The sequence below is a fragment of the Lacerta agilis genome, chromosome 4 (assembly GCF_009819535.1).
Source record: "Lacerta agilis isolate rLacAgi1 chromosome 4, rLacAgi1.pri, whole genome shotgun sequence".
Lineage (NCBI taxonomy): Eukaryota > Metazoa > Chordata > Lepidosauria > Squamata > Lacertidae > Lacerta > Lacerta agilis.
In genome coordinates, this window is record NC_046315.1 from 67,130,444 (window position 1) to 67,145,731 (window position 15,288).

Below are 15,288 nucleotides of genomic sequence, written 5' to 3' on the forward strand. Positions count from 1 at the left end.
ACAGGGAACATATCAGAGGCAATGTGTCTCTGAATGCCAGTCATTGAAATGGCATGGCTGGGAGGGCTACCCTCTCTCACCTCCTTGCTGAATCTCCCAAGCCACCCACCCTCTTTTTAAGCTTTGGGATGATACGACCTTGCTATGGAAAAATGTCGGCTGCCTTACTGGTGAGGCCGGGTAGGAATTTTTCCACTTGGCAAATTGGCACCGGCCATTTGGGTTTCGCCTACCTAGCAATCATCACAACTTTGTAAGGTTAGGCATTGGGTAAGTCTTTGTTTAAGGGAGAGGAGGTTGTAGGCTCTGCCTGCCCCTCCTCGATAAGGGTATCCTGTCAAAGGGATCTGGGTGTGTGGATCCTGTCCAAAGCCTGAACATGGGCTAGGGGAACTGTGGGGTACAGGACCCTGGCACGCAACCTTATCTTATTGTTGGATGGAGAGAAAGGAGGTGTCTTTGGTACATCTCTAGGAAGTAACTTCCATCCAGACACTGAGAAGGCTGTATTCCTCATCACTATCCCTCACTTTTGGCTATCCCCCTCACTTCTGATGTCAGGTGAATATTTTTTAAAGCCCTCCAGTGACAACTTTAACACACCAGTAGATTTATATGGTGACTCTTCAAGCACCTGGGCCCACTACGCTTAGGGTAGACATCAATTTAAATGTGCCTGGAAGCAAAATTATACCCAATTCAGATCTTTGAGCACTATTGCAATATGTTCAAAGCAATGATTCCTCTCTGTTCTACCCTGGCTTCCACATTTTGGACCAGGTGTGGGGAAATAGAAGCTTTGAAGGCAGACTCACAGAAAGCATGTTATTGTATTCTAACCTAGAGTTACTAAGGCATGGATGACTATTTTCTTTTCCCAGGAGAAGACGCAGCTGGTGAATCAACAAAAGCTGATTAAAATCACACCTGGTCACGGATGCCACCTGAACAACATGGAGCAGGGTCCAGAAGCACTCCCAAACTACAAAACCCAATCCTTAAAGGGAAGAGCAAAACCCATTCAGAAGTGAAAACAAAAATCCAGAACTGTTGAACTACTTACCACCAACGCCTCTGTCTTGTTTGGGTTATGCTTCAGTTTATTTTCTCACCCAGTTCATTACTGACTCCAAATACCTGCTCAGAATGTCAGCTGCTATGTCTGGATTAGATGAAAAAGATTAACAGAGCATGGTGTTATTAGCATACTGATGACACTTCAGAATCCCACACACTTTCCCCAAGCAGTTTCATATAGATGCTAAATAGCTTTGGAGACAAGATGGGAAAATGTGGCATTCCATATACCAATTGCCATGGGGTATAGGAGAAGTTTCTGAGAAGATAATTTGGAATCTTCCCAACAGATGGAACTACTGGAATGTACTCAGTGCTTTTTTCTAGATATTTTTCTATGGGTTTTTTATTATTAATGTCCAATTTGAAATAATAAAAAAAACAAAAATCAAGAGATACTATTTATTATCCCAAACCTGATTTTTCACAAGCTGAAGTCTTTTACTATAATTACTCTTATTTAATTTTAGATAACTGTCCATAAATAAAATTATCTAGGTGGCCTACAAAAGGATGAGGTTGGTTTCATGGATCCACGATCTTTCATAAAACCTGTTCCCAAACTGTATCTGATCTGATTTGATCTGATCTAGGATTTGCAAGTTACCTGCAGGATTAGAACTAAGTGAAAGCAGGAAAAAACAGTTGGTAAACATAAAAGCAGTGATGAATTGTATCATATATTTTTGCTTTGTAGACATCTTACGCTAGTCTATTCAAAAGTGAGTGCAAAACAGAGTTCCATAGGGCTTATTCCCAGACAATTAAGTATAAGAATAAAGCTGTAATCAATAACAAAATGCATTGTTTGCACAAATTCTATAAGCCATATTTTTTATACCAGTGGCTTTGGTTAGAAATGATAGTGAAGGCTGGTGCTAAGCATTAGGACCACTAGTCCAAAAAGGAAGCTTAATCTCAGTGGCCTATACCTGCCTCAGTTTAGCTGAGTCCTCTCTTTGAATTCTCTAGATTTGCTTTTTATGGGCAGGCCCAAGGTGGATGATACTTCCTTAGGTTGTCCACAGCTGTGTCCAATTCAGCTGCACTCTCCACACCCAGTTCCAGGTACATCAGGCTTGTTGAGTTTCCCCAGGGGATCCAAAGGATGGGAAGAGGGTCCTCTTCCACTCACAGTGAAGGAGTTTAAGGGAGGTCCAGAGTACTGTCTCACAGTGTGTATAGGACCAAGAGACATGGAGGGTGAGGGAGCTGCTCCAGTGACCTGCAACACCTATGCTATGTTTGTCTTTCTGCCGGAGAACATGCAACAGTACACTTGCAGCAAGTGCAAGCTGGTTGTCTTGCTGGAAGAGAAAGTACAGCAACTTGAGGCCTGCCTAGTCACACTTTGAGCTACAGGACAACCTGCAGTGTATCTCAATAGAGCTGAGCTGACTGTGATGGAACAACACCACAGATGTGGTGCCCCCTAGGGAGGAGGAAGATTGCCCATTGCAATAGACTCACCTCCCTGGAGGAATGTGATGCACAGAAGTAGGATAGTCATGAGCCACACTTTGTCTTTGGAGCTGCAAAATGGCTATCCTCTGGCCACAGAATGGGTGTCCAAGATGAGAGCATGGAAGATGAAACTGTCCAGCTCCTTTGTTATTTTTGCTTCTGCTTGGAGGTCTAATGTTACATTTATATTACTGAAATATCTTTGTATGTTGTTATGTGTGTGGCTATTATGTTCTTGTCTTACTATTGCTCTTCTGTCTTGTGTAAGCCATTTTGAGCACAGTTCTTTTGTAGAAAGATGGGATACGGATAAAATGATTAGTAACCTTCCCAGCTAAACATAACCACCTGCTTATATTCTCAGTTAATCAATAATAACATACAACTTACATTTTTGTGTGCTTTAAGCTGGGCCTGCCTGTAGTGTTTTGTACCACAGTTAATCATAGCCCACGGTGAGTGAACTAAGGTTTATTATTGGATGGTATTTTAAATATACGCTGGCAGTGGAGAAATATAGAACATAATAAGCAATACACAATGGTAGCTATAATAATCTTCCACATTTGGTGGCAGCGTTAGTGGGATAATAAAGGGGTTGTTTACATCACATAACATTTCCAGTTGAAAGAAATAAAGAAAGGAGGCAAAGAAATGGGTTCCTTGCCACCTTTCTGACATAGAATTGTAGAGTTGGAAGGGATCACAAGGGTCATCTAGTCCAACCCCCTGCAGTGCAGGAAACTCATCTAAAGCATCAGTTTCAGCTCAAGGCTGATCAGGATTCCTGAACTTAGTCCTTATGGATACCAGATATAAAAACAAAACAAAGAAACACAGAGTCACATAAAACCTCCCCACAGCTTCATTTATGACTGATTCACAGAAATAATGACCCCATTTGGGATCACATAGAATCATAGCAAGGTAATAGTACAGAGCTGGCAACCTGATTTCATAAAGTGTTTCTGTATGTGCCTATTGCAGTACCACCATACCATGGCATAATCACATTTGGGGGGAAAGTGCAAGTGGTGTCATAAAACCATAAGTATGCAAGGAGAAGCTGATGATATGCCTCATGGAGCAGCCTCTGATGGACTGTGTTGCACCTAGCCACTTTCCTGACTGTTGCACATTTGGAAGGAAGCATCAGACCCACACGACTGAACTGGGTTGTTTCCAATATGAGTTTAATAATCCATGAAGATTTTGGCCCGTTGCTCTGAACCCATATTTACAACAGGTAGCCTTTTCTAATGGCTGTCATATTCGTATTGTTTATTGCCATATTCAATTGTTAATTCAAACTTAATTCTATTGTGTTTTATGTTCGCTTTGTATGGTATGTGAATCTGGTCTGGGACCGTAATAAATTTCATTTAATTTCATATTTACAATACGGTTGCAAGATTACCAAAACTGGTTTGAGAGAAGAAGAGAAAGCCTAGTAAACATGACTGAGTTGGAAACTGAACAAGTGAAATGATGAAATAATCATAGACCTATCATCATCATCATCATCATCATCATCATTTCTTTATATGCCACCCATCTGACTGGGTTGCCCCGGCCACTCTAGTAAGCATCCAAATAATTAAAACATCAAACACAGTCAATCATCAAACATTAAAAAACTTCCCTATACAGGGCTGCCTTCAGATGTCTTTTATCTCCTTGGCATCTGATTGGAGGGCATTCCACAGGATGGTTGCAACTACCGAGAAGGCCCTCAGAACTGGACTTCAGTGTCTGGGCTAAATGATGGGGGTGGAGACATTCCCTCAGGTATACAAGGCCAAAGCCATTTAGGACTTTAAAGGTCAACACTAACACTTTGAATTGTGTTCAGAAACGTACTGGGAGCCAATGTAGATCTTTTAGGACCAGTGTTATATGGTCCTGGCAGCAGCTGAACGCTTCCTGGAACAATTCAAAACAAACCATCAGCATGACAATTTGGTCATCATGTTGGGGAGGAGACAGAGAGTTCCTGTGCTGCCACAGCCAATGGTTGATATATATATATAAATATTTTTTCACAATCAAACATTACATTAATAAACAAATGCAATAAAAATAAAAATAAAAAATAAGACATTTACATACCATATTAAATCCATATTTTGGGATTCCTTTGATCCTTTGACTTCCCTCCATTCCCTTCCCCAGTTCTTTTCTGTTATTTTGTGTTATACATGTCTATAATTTTCTTATCTTTAAATATTTCCAAAATCAAACATTGTACTTAATATTACAAGTGTTTTTAAAAACCCTGCTATTGTGTTAACCTCTTTACAATGCTTTTGTAAATATGCAATAAACATTTTCCATTCTATTTTATATTTGCTGTCCTCTTGATTTCTTAGTCCTCCAGTTAATTTGGCCATTTCAGCATATTCCATTAATTTACATTGCCAATCTTCCTTAGTTGGGACTAGAGATGTAAAATTTCCGGAAATTTTGAAGCGAAACGAAATTTTTTGGAAAAATTGAAAAAAAATGCTACATTAGCACTTCTTTTTTCTTTTGCAGAGTGAAAGTCATTCTGTTACTTTAGAAACATAAAATATAACTATGGACATTTTTCATTGGGCATAAAATTATCACAACTAGCATATTAAAAATATAGTGTATCCAAACAATACAAACAGAATTTACTTTAAAAATAATATTTATTTGTATTTGTAACAAATGGAGCAACAATCTCCTGAACTGTTTACTAGTTTATGTGGAACAAAATAAAATAAAAAACTCCACAAAACAATTTTTAATAAGTGGGAGTAAGTTTCAATAAATGGGCATGAAATTTAATCATAGTCATTTTCTGAGCTGTAATTAAGTATATACTTTTAGGCCCTTTTTGTTGCTCTATATTTTCTTCCAATGCTTTGAGGCTTAGTGAAGAGGAACAGAACCAATGCATACCACACACTTGCAAAAACAAAACTGAAACCTTTTTCTTTTCTGGTGACAACAATAAAGGAAGAAATGTATCTTGTTCTTGCATTGGAGAGTTCAGTTTGTAACCTAGGACTTGCTTGTCCTCACAGAAATTAGAATAATCTGACATACCATACATACTTTTTAGAAATGATTTATAAAATATTTGAACCCCTTATCTTAAAATATTTTATTCATCATGTTAAAATAAAACTTTCCATAATCTATTTTTTATTTTTTCCATTTTTCCATTTTTTTTGGAAAAAAAACAAAAGAGGCTTCAGAAAAAAACGGGGACGGGGGACAGACGGGGTTTTTCTGAATTTTTCTGGTTTCTTTTCAGGCCTTCACATCTCTAGTTGGGACTCGTTCTTCTTTCCATTGTTGGGCTATCAATGTTCATGCGGTTGTTGTTGGATACATAAATAAACCTTTATATTCTTTTGGTATATCTGTTTCAATTATACCATTAAAAACGCTTCCGGTTTTTTAACAAAGGTTATTTTAAACTTTTTTTTTTTCAATTTGTTATAAATCATTTCTGAAAAGCTTTTTATGACCTTGCATTGCCACCACATATGGTAAAATGTACCTTCTACCTCTTTACCCTTCCAACATTTATTATCTTTTGTTTCATACATTTTTGATAGTTTAGCCAGTGTTAAATAACATCTATACATCATTTTCATATAGTTCTCCTTAAGTGCCGTACATGTCGTGAATACTATATCATTTCTCCATAATCTGTCTGTCAACTGTATATTGTGTCCTTACATTGCCACCACATATGGTAAAATGTACCTTCTACCTCTTTACCCTTCCAACATTTATTATCTTTTGTTTCATACATTTTTGATAGTTTAGCCAGTGTTAAATAACATCTATACATCATTTTCATATAGTTCTCCTTAAGTGCCGTACATGTCGTGAATACTATATCATTTCTCCATAATCTGTCTGTCAACTGTATATTGTGTCCCACATCTTTTGCCCATTTTATCATTACACATTTGACCTCTTCCTCCTGTCTCCCATTTCAACAGTATATTATACATTTTTGATAATAATTTATAATCACTTTCTATTATTTCTCTCTGAAATTTTGAGGTTTCATATGCAAATCCTTTCTTTTTATCATTTTTTAAATGTTTCATATAATTGAAAATATTGTAACCAATCTGTTACCTTTTCTTTTATTTCATTATATTATTTCAATTTTAATTTATTATCCATTTCCATTAACAGCTCTCTATATGTTCCCCAGTTGGGTTTCATATTTACTTTTTTCAATGCTATTGCTTCCAGTGGTGAAAGCCATCATGGTGTTTTATGTTCCAGTAGATATTTATATTTTCCCCAAACTTTAAAGATTGCCTTTCTTATTATATGATTCTGGAAGCTTCTGTGTACCTCAGCCTTCTGATACCACAGATATGCATGCCATCCAAATCTATTGTCATGTCCTTCTAAATCTAGTAAATCTACATTCTTCAATGTTATCCAATCCCATATCCAGCACAGACAAGGGGCTTCATAGTACAGTTTTGTATCTGGTAGCGAGAAGCCTCCTCTTTCTTTAAGATCCGTTAATAGCTTATATTTTATCCTTGGCTTCTTGTCTCTCCAGATAAATCTTGAAATGTCTCCCTGCCAATCCTTAAAACAATTTGTGTTACTTATCACCGGGACTCATTGAAATAAAAATAACATTTTCAGCAATACATTCATCTTAATCTGGCAGATGCATTCAAACCAACTTTACTCTGGTAAACAGTTTTTGAATTGTGACAAAATCCTGAAAAAAATCTTTTTAACCAAAGTCAACAGCTGGACAAAACAATTGTGCATTGTACATTATAGGAGGTGATGCCTCTACTCAAACTACTTCTCTGTAAAAAAAACATCTGCCTCCTGCCTAAAATGAACCACCAAGATTTTACTGCTGCTGCTGTTGACAGATCATACGCATCAGTAACAATTTCTGACAAGGAAATATCTTTAACGACTGTATGAGAGACATAGATTTGATGTGTAAAACATTCTCCAGCATGGATAGACAGTAACTGGAAAAGCATGATGTTTTTGTTGGTTATATAGCTTTTGAAGGAATAGGATGTCTGCCAGAAAATGTCTGGTAAGACTGATAGAAGAGCCTGTTTAGGTTTGAAATTTCCTTTTCAAAATATCTCATTTTCCTACTTTCTAAGCAGTTCACAATATAAGAAAGGATAATCATAACACAGGAAGTTGGCCTCGGGATGTTGGTCTTCCTACTTCATTAGAACATATATCAATATTAATGTTGAACATCTTGCTATTTAATTCATCTTTTAAAAATTACATTAACCTAATTTGTTTTTGCTCCAGACAAGGGCAAAGTTGTTAGGCTAAAATGTTCAATTGAAAACTATTATGTTAGAATGTGAAAGAAAGCTGTCAAATATAGTTGTTAAACACAACACTAATTTGTTACAGCTTCTGGTAAGGACTGGTTTAAATGGCATGTCTAACATTTATGAAATAATTATACAACACATCATTATTGTAGCAGCTCCGGGTATGAGAGAGATAGCTACATCATGATATTGATAATAAATTCATCAATCATATTTGATGCTTAAACAAATTATTTTATATTTCATATTAAGTGCTTGGTTAACTGTGATCACTTTTAACAAGGGGCAATATTCAATTAATAATCTTAATGACCATGGTAGTTAGCCATCAGCATTTGCACCATCAGCAGATCCTATGTCAGGCACAATAGCCATTTGTTGAAGTACGAGCACTTGGTATATAGAGAATGTGCAGCTTGTGCTGGAAGCCTCTTGCCTCAGACATTTGTCTTCCTTAAGGAGCTCTGCATCTGCTCCAAAGAGGAAACTACCACTTGATATACCATAATTCTAGGCTTGTTCACATGTCACACTGAACACAGGTCCAAATTGTCTCTACACACCCAAAGACCTATGTTGGCCCATCAGTACATACAGAAGTTCTTGAAAGTTTGTCCACCTTTGGCTCCTCAACATGCACTCAGTTCTCACCTTTGGCTCCTAGAAGCTGTCAGCATGTGACACACCCTGGGAATGGCTTTGACTGGATAGCCAATGGGTCTCAAACCCTTGGTGAGTAAAGAACTTCCTCTGCATGTGAAGACAGTAGAAGACTAACAGTGCGTCCAACAGTCAAGAAGTCAGTTGAAGCATGTGCTGTAAAGGGAAATGAGGGGCAGATGGGGCATGTAAACCTGGGAAGGTAGCCCAGGAAAAGGGAAACTCTGATTCTAAACCTCCATTGCCTTGTGGCTATAGTCTTTTGTGAGAAAGGCTTTGGGAGTAAACCCAAGGAAAAATTTGTTCCCACTGCCTTGTGGGACATACTTGAAAGAAGAGAAGGCAAAGGAGTAAACCCTACACAATCCCTAAGATGATTGGGTGGTGTCTTGTTTGCCTCCTTCTGGCAACTCCTTCACCCAACCTGGTGCCAAATGTATTGGTCTGCTTTCCTTTGGACCACATCAGTGAGGCCAGAAAAGAGTATTGTCATCTGGGCAGCCCAGGAGCTCCATACACATTTCCCTGCAGCAAAAGCAACAAGGGAGGCAGCAGTTATGAGTTATGGGTCTCTGCAGCCATGGTGAGTGCTGTGATTCTACAGCGGTTTGACTTTGCCCCCAGAGTCCAACCACTAGAGAACACCATGTTGGGTACCCATGTCCTATTGTGATGAAACCACAGCTATGGGAATTTCTAGGGAATGCCTCTCTAGTAGGGTCTACCAAGTTTAGCATCTTAGAATCTTTAGAAGGCTTATTCAGACTGTAATTTTAACTAGGTGTATGGCCTCATTGGGCACAGTAGGATACACACAATATTGTACTGCAATACATTTTTATTTAGCTAAATTCATAGGCATGCAAGATTATGTTATTCCTGGTGATGTTTTTCCTCCCCTTGTCCTCTGATTTAATTATCTGCCTTGATTATTTTGATTTTATTAGAAGCGTTTTTTTGGAGGAGTTTTTTAAAAAGTAAAATCTTCCATTTCTTTCAAAACTGCCTAGCTGGTGGGGTTTTTTTTGCCATTAAAAGGTGGTATCCAAATGCCAAGTATGATTTCAATCCTCTTACTGCAAGAAAATGCCACTCAACACAGTGGGACTTACTTCCAAGTAAACATGCATAGGATCGGGATGTACATTACACGTTGAAAGCTGATGACATAAAATTTAAATGCTTAAAAAGCGTTGCACATATGGGGCAAAATATAAATGAGTTTTCAGATGTGACCTGCCAATAGAGAATAAATACAAAATTATATTTCTGTAGCTCATGTCCATCTATCTCACTGAGCACACAACAGGTAAAGGGGTATGGCTCATTAGCTATAGCTCATTAGATGTTATTCTACTTCTCTCCCTACACCGAATGTTCCCACAACTGTTATTGAAACAGGTCATGCCTCATTATATCCTAAGGAAAAGTTTTCTGTATTCGTGCCATGCTATCAAGTTGTAGCCATCGCTCCGATAAAAGCTAGATGACATATTCAGGATTGCTTGGACATAAAAGAATTTTCTAGCGATAACCTCCAGGTCTGGGGCTCATTTTCTGGGCAGCTGCATTTACTTCACATGACGGCTGTTTTCTGTGAAAGCAACAAATACTAAACATGCTTTCAGTGGTGCCATCAAGGGAAGACTTCGGTAGAAGATGCCCTGGGTCTCACTCAGCAGAATGAGGAGAGCCCCAAAACAAAGCATTTTGAATAACAAAAAAGTAATATACGTTACCACTTAGAGACTCCCCTATCCTACTCCCTGCCCAGTAAGACGATTAAGTCCAGAATCTGAAAAGACAGAACAGCACACAGCACACTTTGAAGCTTCATTGATGTAATTATCTTACCTCTTCTGTGAAAACAGCCCCACACAGCCAACCTGAACTAATGGAAACCAATTTAATCCCTCCTTCTCTCTCTGTGACAAGTCATGCCCCTACTCAAAGCAATGACTGGCATTCTTCCAAAGGAAAACAAACACATTTCGAAACATTTCCCTCTGAAAGAGGGAAGCAAGAAGAATACAGTGGCTAAAGTCCACAGTCCTATTTGACTCTTCCATAAATGAAGCTAGTAGTTACCTATAAATGTTACTACTATGCAACAGCAGGCACTCGTGGTTTTTTGTTTCCTGGAGGCAGCAATGGCCCATAAATATGTCCCTTGTTCTCTGGATCAAAGCCAAGATCCAAAACAAAGAATTATTATGTAGCAAACACTCAAAAAGATATTTTGGTGAGGGAGAGGGTGCTACATCATAACCTATTATATTCCATCTCTAGTTAACAGAATGATGCAGAAGGGAGTTATTCCTCCCCAAGCAATTTTATAAAGAAGACACTTTCTAAAGGGCCGACTGCATGTATAGAATTCATTCACATGCATTTAATTTTCTACCTGCATCATTTTCAGTCAATCCTTTGCCACATTCATGCCATACATTTAAAGCACCATACCACCACATAAAATCTTGATAGAAATAAATCTGGGAGCTGTTGTTTGTCAAGAATGCTGAGAGTTGTTAGGAGACCCTAAAAGACCTGAAATTCTCAGAGTGGTTTAACCATCAATCCCTCTTCATAGTGAATTCTGGGACTTGTAGCTCTGAGAGGGCAACAGGAGGTCTCCTAACAACCCTCATCATTCCTAACAAACTAGAGTTCATATAATTATTTGCGGGAAGCTATGGCTAAATCATATGGTATCATAGTGCTCTAAATGCACTCATGAGTTCCACCCAAGGAACTCATGAGTTCCGCCCATTTTATTATCACAGTGTAATCACAATTATCACAGTAACCAGGGGTTGCCAGTGAGGTACCTGCAGGCACTCAAATACCCACAGAAGTCTTCCTTGCTTCTTGAAGGATCCCTCTCCCACCACTAAAATCAGACTTGAAACAAATATTCCATTGTAGGCAGAATAGGTTGCAGTGTGTGTCCTTGGTTGTAGTGGGGTGGGGTGTTCATCATGGCAGTTTCTTCAATATCCAATGGTGCCCCAAGGACCCCAAAGCTGGCAACTGCTGCCCAATCCACACAATGTGCCTCTTAAAATAAAAGACCATCCTTCTGTAAAGATAGATGTGGTGTTGGGGTGTGGGTGTGTGGGTACACAAATCCAAGGTTTAAGTTCCTGATCAGCTCCACAACTCACTGGGTAGCCTACCTTACATTTCATTCAGAAGGGAGCGTCACCGAAGAGACTTACTGATGAGTTGTTTTTTTTAAGTCTGCAGCCTTACCAGTTCATTTCACAATCTTTCAACCTAAGTATCTCAGTATTCAGCTGTTGTGTATGAAACACCCCTTTATAAATGCCTTGAGTTACTCGGGGGCAAATGGGATTCAAACGATAGTGAGATAATGAAACGAAGCATCTGCGGCGGCGGGGGTGCTGCTGGCTCTGTGCGAGAAATTAGGCAACTTTATTTTTGAGCAGATTGCACATTTGCTCCTAAGGACACATCCCTGTGTTCAGCTCAGTTCCTGAGAAGTGTATTTAGGACTGCAACCTTAGAAGTCTTTTATCGTTAATTTCTGATATGCAAAACTGAAATCCTAAACTTGCTCACCTGGGTTTTACTGCTAAGCTGACATGTATAGGATTGCACTGTTAGGTAGCATCTCTGCACCCAAGGAAAAGCACATACGGTAGTTCAAACCACATTAGCTCTCCTGGTTTGAGAGCTCCACCTGCCCACACTTAAGCAGCCGCGGATCTCACCCTTTGCATAATAATGCTTTTGGAACACGCTGCCTTCACGCTCACCTGAAAACACCCCGAAGTTAAACGCTATTGTCCCTTAGCGCTACGTTCCCAAGTTCATTCACTTGCGATTAAAACCTGTGGGACCTAAAACGCCGCTTACTACTTCCCTGTATCCATGCCCTAGCGTCTAACTGTTATGTGTCTTCCTTGGGCTGTTTCTAGCTTATACGATGCAACTGCATTTGAGGCGCGCGTTACGCATTTGTGCATTGCGTGTCGATGGCGAAGCCCCCCTTCCCCCTCCTCCAGCGCAGCATTTACAGTATTCATTCATTTATTTATCCATTCCCCCTCCCCCGCAGCCTCGCCTCCCAAAGGCGCGTTTGCAGCAGCAGCGGCCGCCGAATGCTAATAGTCCCATCCCGTGCGCACGCGCGCAGCGAAACCGGACGCCCTTCCAGTTCCTCCTCATCTTGAAATTGCCACCGCGACGCTTAGTCTCTGAAAAAAGCAGAGCCGCCGGGCAGTGCAGGCAAGCAAGCACGCACGCATGCGCAGCATGCCAGCAAACCACCGCTCGGCGTTCCCTTATTCCCCGCTCCCTCCCCCCCCCCCCCACTATCTGCGGGACGCGAGTGGAACCGCCAGAGGCGCACGCGCACTTCAGAGCCTTTCCGGCCGCCCATCTCCTCCTCGCCTCCCCGCAGCGCTCCGCCCCCTTTCCCTCCCTCCGCGAGCCTGGCGCTCTCTTTACCGCTCTCTCTGCTGTTGGCGGGGGGGTCGCTGTTGCAGCGCTATGGCCTCTCCCGCTCGCCCTGCTCCGGCGTCGCCTCAGCCCGTCACTCACCTCATCTTTGACATGGACGGTCTCCTCCTGGGTGTGTAGCGCGCCGCCCTCTCTGCTCCCTTCCCCCCCCCCCCACACTCTTGCTCCCGGGTAGTAATAGTAACTGGGACTTAAGTAGCGCGCGCTGCCTCTCGCCGCCGCGGGGCTTGTGGAGAGCTCGGGCGCGCGGCTTTCGGGCTGCCCTCGGCGGCGGGGTCACGGAGCAGAAGTGCAAAGAAGGGCGGCGATATTCCTCCTCCTCATGTGGTGCTTCTTCAGTTCCCCACCCCGCACCACCCGGCCCTACTTCCCATTTCTTAGGCGCTGGTCTGAAAATGCAGATGAGTAGTGTGTGGACATGCTCACTCCCCGCCCCCCCCCCCCGCGCCCAATTCCAGGAATTTTAATGCATTTGCCCAGGCTGTCGTCGCCGTCGTCGTCGTCCCACTGCATTTATTTTTAGGGGCTGTGCAAATGGTTTTGCGCCTATCTAGAGCGTGACTTCCGCAAACAGGAGATAAAAGGAAGGACAGGTTTTGGAGAACGGTGCACACGCTTACAGGGGTGGGGTGGATGGGGATCGCGATAACCCGGTTTGGTCACTTGGGGTGCTTCTTCTTGCATGGTTTTTTTTGGATGGGATTCGGTCACGTAGCGGCAAACGCAGCTTGCCCGATTGAACTGGAATGAAAGGGAGCTTCTCTCTTTCCTGCTCTCCGCCTCCCTCTCCAAATCTATCTTTTTATAGCAAAGAAAGTTGATAGGGTGGGTGGGGACGTAGCACTGGATAGCAATGATTCATGATGCAGTGCCCTCTCACCTCCCTGCAAACACTCAGAATGGAGGCTCAACAAAGAGCTGATTTAACGCAGGTTTGACAAATTAAGAAATGCACAATAAACTGGAACTGTAAAGGTTCCACATAATACTTGCTCTGTATTTATAAGAAATCTGCCTTTTAGTGTGTCGGCTCTCACACATTGGAACTCACTGCCTATTGACATCAGGCCTTCACTGTACTCCAGAGCTGTCAACCTTCCTTTTTTTGCATTGGGAAATGGCGCTGGAATAAGGGAATTTCCCGCAAAAAAAGGGAAAGTTGACAGCTACGTGTACTCCTTTTGGCACCTGCTAAAACATTATTGTTTATATATGTTATATATGTAAATTGTTGACAAGTGTTTTGATTTGTATTTAGCTTATTGTTGATTTTATTATCTTTTGAATGTTTTAAACTGTTTTTATTCATAATTTTATTCCTTCTGTAAACTGTTTTGAACTTTTTTTTTTACAATCTAGCAGCATCTAAATTTTATGAAATAAAATAATAAATAAATGGGTCATCTGGAGGCGACTTTAGACTTTTAAAATGGTAGTTTTAGTTCTGCTGAAATGAACAGGACTTTTGATAGCAATTACGTGTCTAGGATTACAATTCTAAACAGATGCTGTAATCCTATACTGTATTCACTTGTTCACATAAGGTTGTGAAGTAGGCAGCAATGGCAGCATGTTTCCTAGTATTTGATTATAGAGTTGTAAACAGAAAAGATAGTCTTGCATTTGTTTGGTATTGATCACAATGAGAGCGCTTGCTTGAAAAATTTGCAGTTGCGATTAAATGGCCTTCAGGATTGCAATGCTAACCAGGGCATTGGTTCACTTTGGGAATAGAATATCCGTGTAATTGTTTGCTGGATGGCACTCTTGTAGTAAGTATGCTGTGCCCACAGAATATAGTGAAAACAAGTTTCTCCCCATATATACTTAACATAGAAATATTAGCAAAGCTATTTGTAGAAGATAGAAATTTTGTATGGTCGATACTTGTCAGTATGGTATTAACATGTTATTTATTTAGGTAATTTATTGACCTGCTTTGCCTTAAAATCTCAAATTGGGGAAGCAGCAATATTGCAACAAAGGAGTATTTCTTGTACTTGATCATTCATAGTCGAAACAAAATAGGAAATTCTTTCCAGTAGCACCTTAGAGACCAACTGAGTTTGTTCTTGGTATGAGCTTTCGTGTGCATGCACACTTCTTCAGATACATCATACAATTATGATCATTCATAATTACTACAAGATTTTTACACATTGCATCTGTTTTGAAGGCTGCAACACATGGTTTACAGATACGGCTTAAAATTCCTTAAAGTGGTAAATTATAGGGCTACTTTTTTGCAGTCCTTTGAAAGACC

The 15,288-nt window shown here is 40.5% G+C and overlaps 2 protein-coding genes across 7 annotated transcripts in view; one reads left to right on the forward strand and one right to left on the reverse strand.

The window, feature by feature from the left end:
* STS (steroid sulfatase) overlaps window positions 1–13,177 on the reverse strand; it is an 89,494-nt gene extending 76,317 nt beyond the window's left edge. For 2 of the 6 annotated variants that reach the window (XM_033147444.1, XM_033147446.1), the window contains exons 1-2: window positions 13,107–13,177; window positions 1,067–1,162 (exon numbers count right to left, since the gene is read on the reverse strand). The gene's annotated coding sequence lies outside the window, so the exon portion shown is untranslated. Of the gene's footprint in view, window positions 1–1,063; window positions 1,163–10,279; window positions 10,315–10,394; window positions 10,492–13,106 lie in introns of those variants that run through there. The other 4 variants (XM_033147443.1, XM_033147447.1, XM_033147448.1 and 1 more) reach the window with 3 other exon arrangements.
* Window positions 9,105–15,288, forward strand: part of PUDP (pseudouridine 5'-phosphatase) — a 61,535-nt gene continuing 55,351 nt past the window's right edge. Inside the window, 2 exon segments of the mRNA XM_033146385.1 lie at window positions 9,105–9,123; window positions 12,967–13,137. Coding sequence (XP_033002276.1) covers window positions 9,105–9,123; window positions 12,967–13,137 — 190 coding nt within the window.